Source organism: Limulus polyphemus, unplaced genomic scaffold, assembly GCF_000517525.1.
Source record: "Limulus polyphemus unplaced genomic scaffold, Limulus_polyphemus-2.1.2 Scaffold6405, whole genome shotgun sequence".
In the NCBI taxonomy this organism is placed as follows: domain Eukaryota; kingdom Metazoa; phylum Arthropoda; class Merostomata; order Xiphosura; family Limulidae; genus Limulus; species Limulus polyphemus.
The window spans coordinates 33,649-41,554 of NW_013672015.1; the positions used below are offsets into that span (position 1 = coordinate 33,649).

Here is a 7,906-nt window from a genome sequence, read left to right on the forward strand (position 1 = left end):
GGTGGGGAGAACTTCCCAACCCAACTCCATAATCCTGTGTTGCATCAAACGTGCCACATGTGGATGTGCATTGTCGTGGAGAAGAAGAACACCTTTTTGATTGACGAGTGAAAGGCATTTCTGATGAATGTATTGATTTAAACGTTCTACTTGCTGACTATAGATCTCTGCATTGACAGTTCGCTGTGGACCGAGAAGTTCGAAATGAATTACTCCTTTGATGTCCCACCAAATGCAATGCATCACTTTCTGCGGATGGAGTCCATGTTTTGGGGTCGGAAGTGGTTTTTGTCTTGGACTGAGACATTGTTTTTGACGTTTAATATTAGCATGGAAGATCCATTTTTCATCACCGGTGACAATTCTGTCCAAAAATGATTCACGCGCATTACGCGCCAGAAGAGACGAAGCAGCGTTCACATGTTGGAAACGATGATCAATGGAAAGTTCGTGAGGCACCCAAACACCTTATTTATAAAGTTTTCCCATATACCTTAGATGTTTATGTATTGTTTCATGAGAGACGTGTAATTTCAGGGCCATTTCACTAGTGTGTGTTAGACTCAACAAGCGTCATCAGAGCATCAGTATCAATTCCAACATGTCGGCCTCTGCAATCACAGTTTTTAATGCTAAACTCACCTGAACTAAATTTGCTGAACCACCGTAGACACTTACAAACGTTCAAAATATTTCCATAAACTTCTTTGATATTCTTTGTGGCTACAGAGGCGTTGTTTCCCTTCTTGTTTTCAAACAGCATTACATGCCGAATGTGTGTCTCGTCGTGTGCTATCACTATCAGAGATTAGAATATACTAAACTTTACACAATATATAAGCTATACTAACGTGACGTTTAGGCGGTTCGGTTACCTATTATACATGATGTAAGTTGTTTTTTTTGGGGGGGGGGGTTAATGAAAGTGTTTCAAAACGCAACATTAATTTCTTGACGACCTAATATTTATATTAAAAACAGCTGAAACGAGGAAGTTTGAAAATATATTTAAAGATAAATTACCCTTGTCATTGTTTTAATTTCTTCGATGTTATTATTATGATGTACGTTTACAAGACGTGCTGTGTAACGTAATAATTTTTTTATCCATGTAAACGTGCGTGTGTTTTGATATTTTAATGACAAAGAAAATAAATTATAGAAATAAGATGTAAGAGAAATGTCCATATTTTTGTTCTATTTAATTAGTAATAAACTATTTCAGATTAAATGTATGTTTCTTTTTTTTATGTTCAAAGTTTGAGCAGCTTTACGTAGAGGTTTTATATACCATCAAGCACAAACTTGGAGCAAGCAGTGGGAATTATGATGCCTATGCTGGCGACCTCTATGATTATGCCCAAGAAGCTTTCGGAATGTCTTCCGATAATCATCGGCGGCTGCTTGCAGTTGCTCAAGAAGAAAAGGTAAAACAGTAGGAAAAATACTAGTTTGAAATATAACCTCGTGCCATGGATTCATTTTTCTTTTAGATTAACTACTAAAGAACACGCATGTAAAAGGTTTAACACTCTATGCATAGATGTTTTGCATAATTAGTTGGTAGTCCACAAGGTGGCTAGCAGAGTCTAAAGATGTATTTTCGATTGAAGAATACTACATAAAGGGTGATTACGAAAATTGGTGTTTCAATAAACAAAACCCAAGCTACCTTATGACTAATAATAACGTCTTTGTTTCAATATGGAAACTCCAGACTACCTTATAAATAATAGTAATAATTACGTGTTTCAATATACGAGACCCAAGCTACCTTATAGCTAATAATAACGTCTTTGTTTCAATATGGAAACTTCAGACTACCTTATAAATAATAGTAATAATTATGTGTTTCAATATACGAGACCCAAGCTACTTTATAGCTAATAGTAATATCTGTTTGTGTTTCATTATACGAAACCTAAGCCTTTTTACAACTAATACTAATAAGTATATGTTTAAACGAAACTTCATAGTTAATAGCTCCCAGTTTGCCCCTGAAAGAAGAAAGGTCCACCTTTCGAAAGCGCTCGGGTTATAGGGTTTTTATTAATTTCTATCATAGTTAATAATAATATTTTTGTGTTTCAGTATATCAGACCCAGGCTACTTTATAGCTAACGATATTTTTGTTTCAATATACGAGACCCAAGCTACCTTCTAGCTAATAGTAATATTTTTGTTTCAATATACGAGACCCAGGCTACCTTATAGCTAATAATATTTTGTGTTTCAATATACGAGACCCAAGCTACTTTATAGCTAATAGTAATATTTCATGTTTCAATATATGAAACTCAAGCTACTTTATAGCTAATAGTAATATTTCATGTTTCAATATACGAGACCCGAGCTACTTTATAGCTAACATTAATATTTTTGTGTTTTAGTATGCGATGACCTAATCTATCTTATATAGTTATTTCAGACCAAAAGCTACTTTATAGCTAACATTATTACTTTTGTTTTTCATTTTCAGCCACCTATACCAGTTTTGAACGTGGTTGTTGTGGAAGCTATAGACCTAGAAGCTAAAGACTCAGACGGTACGTTACAATTAAGAAGTATTTGAGGAAGTTAAGCGTCTATCTTTGTAACATAAAATGTAACACCGATTGTTGAAGTGTTATCGTAAAGGTTGCGATAAGGCAGTTAATCACCTGAGCTAAGAACTACAAACCATCAACAATATATATAACCTGAAGCGTAGTTTGACGCTTTTCACCAACGGATAAGTTAGGCCTACTACTGTACGGGAGTTTAGAATGGCATTATATGGGTTGTGACACAGTTCGGATGTGGTGGAGGATTTCTTAAGTTTGTTAACTAATCCAGCTTGTAATGTATGAAATCAGCTTTCGTCGTTTTGACAAACATGTAATTTGTGGAAAAAGCAATCTTTATAATTTAATTCCATACAGCTTTGAAGTAATGAATTCAAACAAAAGTAGCAGCATAAATACCTATTATTTATGTGTTCGTCTTAGGCTCTAACGGCTTTCATAGAGTAACAAAGTTCTCTCTCTCCATTCTAGTTTGTAAAATTTGTTCTGTGTTTGATTTCACCAATACTGTCCCCCAGTGGCACATCGGTATGTCTGCAGATTTACAACGATAGAATCAGGGTTTCGATACCCATGGTGGTTAGAGCACAGATAGCCCATTGTGTAGCTTTGTGCTTAACTACAAACAAACAATTCACCAATATTCATAATGATGTGGCTTTCCAAAGAAGGCGGAAATGCAAACTCGTGTTTCAGGGACATATCATGAACCATGATAATGGTTCATGATAGGGATCGCAAGGAATAACACAAAACCCTATTAGAACGTTCGGTCAAAAACACCTTAAACAGTATATGAAGATTCAGTTCAAACAACACTTTAAAACCTTTACTATTGACTGCTAAGGCTGTACATATATAAAAAAGCACGCAAGGAAAATAAAATCCTCTTAAAACGGTTCGTTTGTAATTCTTGTTATTATTATAATGAACCACGACAGTGGTTCATAATAGGGATCGTTCAGGCAAAAAGCACCTTAAAGAGTAAATATTCCTTTGAAACAACATTTTAAAACCTTTACTACTGACTGCTAAGGCTGTACACTTATAAAAATGCACACAAAAAAACACGCATGTTAGGCTTACAAGGAAAATAAAATCCGCTCAAAACGCCCGTTTGTAATTCTTCTTATTCTTCTCTTGCCAGCCTACAACAACAACTTGGTATATTGCACCCAAACCTTTTGTAGAATACCGGATAAGGTTCTTCGAAGGCGTGGGGGTATTGAAAAGTTTATTTGTTTCTTTTATATTTCACATAAGCTAAAAAACATCGTAATTCTAGTGTAAACAATGTTATCATTACCCATTGAAGTTAGCTTTTTCACATATATCTAGTGTATCTTTAAAAGGCTTAAGTACAGGGTGAAACAGGAATCACCAGCTAATAGTAGATGAACGTTAGATGACTGTAACATGTAGATACTCAATGCTTTGTACACTATACAATCGGTGTCTCTAGGGAGCCAACCACTATATTATGTGTGAAGTGAATAAATAAAAAAATCAATAAACATAGTAATGAATTTTACAAGATAGGTAAAAAATTGGGAATTTAAAAATTGTAAATAGGTATTGTAAAAAGGGTAAGGAAACAAGGGTGGAGATACTGTAGACATTATTTACTCAAACTACATACCACTATTTTGAATCCACCAAATGTAATTCTAGGTAACAGCATGGAGCTACAGCTATGTTGTTGGCAATTCAAGGAGTTCAACCTTATGACTTGTAACTTAGGGAACACAGTTATATAGCTTGTAACTCGGAAATTACAGCTCTGTTAATTGTAACTCAGAGAGTTCATCTCTAGTAGTTAGTAGTAACCCAAGGATTACAGCTTCGTGACTTGTAACTCGGAGAGTAAAGCTGTGTTAATTATAAGTCAACGAGCACAACTTTAATATTTGTAACTCAGGGAGTCTAGTTCTGTTACTTGTAACTCAGTAGATATAATTCTGTTACTTGTAACTCAGGAGATATAATTCTGTTACTGGTTCCTCAAGGTCTACACCCTTGTGACTTGTAACTCGGAGAGTGCAGCTGTTTTACTTGTAACTCAAAGATTACAACTTTGAAACATGTAACTCAGAGAACACAGTTCTGTCACTTGTAACTCGGAGAGTTCAGGTCTATTACTCGTAATTCGAAGAGCGAAGCCTTATGTCATTGTAACTCAGAGATTTCATTACTGTTACTCGTAACTAAATGCGTGTAGTTTTTTATTTATTTTGTAACGCAAAAGTACAGCTTTATCACTTGTAATTCAGGGAGTACAGATCTGTTACTGAGAAAACAGTGAATACAACTTTATGACTGTATCTGAGGAAGTTACAGCTGTGTTAATATTAGCTCAAAAAACAGCCTTGTGACTTGTAACTCAGGTAGTATAGCTCTTTTAGTGGTAACTCAAAGAGTACAGCTTTATCATTTGTAACTCAGCGAGTACATCTTTATTAATTGTATCTCAAGAAGCACAGCTTTATCATTTGTAACTCAGCGAGTACATCTTTATTAATTGTATCTCAAGAAGCACAGCTTTATAATTTGTATCTCAAGAAGCACAGCTTTATCATTTGTAACTTCTGTACTCTTTGAGTTACCATTAATAAAGGTGTACTCGCTCTTTATCATTTGTAACTCAGCGAGTACATCTTTATTAATTGTACCTCAAGAAGCACAGCTTTATCATTTGTAACTCAGCGAGTACATCTTTATTAATGGTAACTGAAAGAGTACAGCTTTATCATTTGTAACTCAGTGAGTACACCTTTATTAATTGTACCTCAAGAAGCACAGCTTTACGGCTTGTAACACAAGTAGTGCAACTATGTTACTTGTATCTCAAGGAACACAGCTTTATCAATGGTAATTCCAGGAGTACAATTGTAACGCTTGTACAACAGATAATACATATTTAGTACTTGCCACTCATGGGATGGAGCCCTATCATTTGTAACTGAGAACGTACAACTCTCTCTGTTACAAGTAACTCAATAAATGCTCCTTCATTTCTTGTATTGCAAGATGTGCGTCAGCCCTTGTAAATTATGTTAAACTGAGGTTAATCGTACTTTACAGGATAACATTCCACGTGCTGGTGTTAATCGTACTTTACGTGGATAACATTCCACGTGCTGGTGTTAATCGTACTTTACATGAATAACATTTCACGTGCTGGTGTCAATCGTACTTTACAAGGATAACATTCCACGTGCTGGTGTTAATCGTACTTTACAAGGATAACATTCCACGTGCTGATGTTAATCGTACTTTATAGGATAACATTCCACGTGCTGATGTTAATCGTACTTTACAAGAATAACATTCCACGTGCTGGTGTTAATCGTACTTTACAAGGATAACATTCCACGTGCTGGTGTTAATCGTGCTTTACAAGGATAACATTCCACGTGCTGTGCTACTTTCGAACAGACTATGCTGAGTTTAATAGCCATGATTACGTATTTATTATCGACATCGCATTTTACATTGTAAAAAAATATCTCTAATAAGAATGATAACAACAATCTTGGGCTGGGCATGGCCACGTGGTTAGGGCGCTCGATTCGCAATCTGCGGGTCGCGGGTTCGAATCCCCATCACACTAAACATGCTTGCCCCTTTCAGCCGTGGTGGCGTTATAATGTGACTGTCAATCCCACTATTCGTTGGTAAAAGAGTAGCCCAAGAGTTGGCGATGGGTAGTGATGACTAGCTGCCTTCCTTTTAGTCTTACATTGCTAAATTAGGGACGGCTAGCGCAGATAGCCCTCGTGTAGCTTTGCGCGAAATTCATAACAAACAAACAAGAGCAATCTTAGGACCATAAGTTTTGAGAAACTCTCCACAGTTCCTCCAGTTATGTGGAGGTAGACTTTAATGACCACAGACACAAAAACCAACAGGATCTGCAGTAGGAAACTTCATGGGTGTGTGGTTGAATAGGACGGCTAAAATTACAGTTTCTTCAGCCATCTTTCTAACGAAAACAACTGTTGGCTTTAAATTGAGAGTGGAATATCCCACTTTAGGACTACGAGTCTTCATCGGCCTCAAATATTTATTTAAAATGTTGTCAATGGTACCAGGAGATAGGCCTAAATTTATTAGTTGTTTTTTTTTTATGGATCTTAAGAATCTCTTTCGTAACTATACGCCCCCTCTCCCAGTGGCACAGCGGTATGTCTGCGGAGTTACAACGCTAGAAACCAGGCTTCGATACCAGTGGTGGGCAGAGCAAAGATTGAGCAGCTTTGTGCTTAATTCCAAACAAACAAACAAATCGTAACCATATTCTTTAACTTACGGTTAAGAGTTTTTGCTTTTTGCTGCTGGCCACCCAGTGGCACAGCGATTTTGTTTAATGTATGAAGATTTAAAGGTTCTTAGGACCATCACATTATGAGAAAAGAGTGAGCTATTATTGCACAAATCACCTCTACTCATGAATAGTTTCTCACTTTTTATGCCCCCCAATGGCACAGCGATATGTCTGCGGACTAATAACCCTAGAAACCGGGTTTTGATACCCGTGGTGGGCAGAGCACAGATAGCTCATTGTGTAGCTTTGTGCTTAACTTAAAAACAAACAAACAAACATTCCTACTGCTGTCCTAAATGCTATACAGTCTAAGAACATTGAAAACTACCTTCTTTCAGAGTGTTGTATTGTATGGCTGTACTTTGTATAAGAAATTCACTGTATGAGTCCTGCTCTTTGGAAAAGCTGTTACATAATCATTCAGTTATAAGTCTATCAATGGCAGCAATGAGGTGTAAGATTTTCAGGAGTTTGTTATGAAGTAAATATATAACTGCTAAACTTGTCGTCTATAACGTAGATGTGTGTAGTTCCACGTGTTATTTACTTCTGTTGTAGATGTGTGTAGGAGTTTGTTATGAAGTAAATATATAACTGCTAAACTTGTCGTCTATAACGTAGGTGTGTGTAGTTCCACGTGTTATTTACTTCTGTTGTAGGTCTGTGTAGTTCCACGAGTTATTTGTTTCTGTTGTGGGTAGGTGTAGTTCCACGTGTTATTTACTTCTGTTGTAGGTCTGTGTAGTTCCATGTGTTATTTACTTCTGTTGTAGGTGTGTGTAGTTCCACATGTTATTTACTTCTGTTGTAGGTGTGTGTAGTTCCACGAGTTATTTGTTTCTGTTGTAGGTGTGTGTAGTTCCACGTATTATTTACTTCTGTTGTAGGTCTGTGTAGTTCCACGAGTTATTTACTTCTGTTGTAGGTGTGTGTAGTTCCACGAGTTATTTGTTTCTGTTGTAGGTGTGTGTAGTTCCACGTATTATTTACTTCTGTTGTAGGTCTGTGTAGTTCCACG

The 7,906-nt window shown here is 36.4% G+C and overlaps 1 protein-coding gene across 1 annotated transcript in view; it reads left to right on the forward strand.

Annotated features, from left to right (window-relative positions):
- The window catches only part of LOC111089483, a gene marked incomplete at its 5' end in the record, with an annotated part of 41,077 nt that overhangs the window by 31,076 nt on the left and 2,095 nt on the right, over positions 1–7,906 (forward strand). Inside the window, 2 exons of the mRNA XM_022402088.1 lie at positions 1,260–1,427; positions 2,480–2,546. Of these exons, the coding sequence (XP_022257796.1) occupies positions 1,260–1,427; positions 2,480–2,546 (235 nt within the window). The remainder of the gene's footprint in view (positions 1–1,259; positions 1,428–2,479; positions 2,547–7,906) is intronic.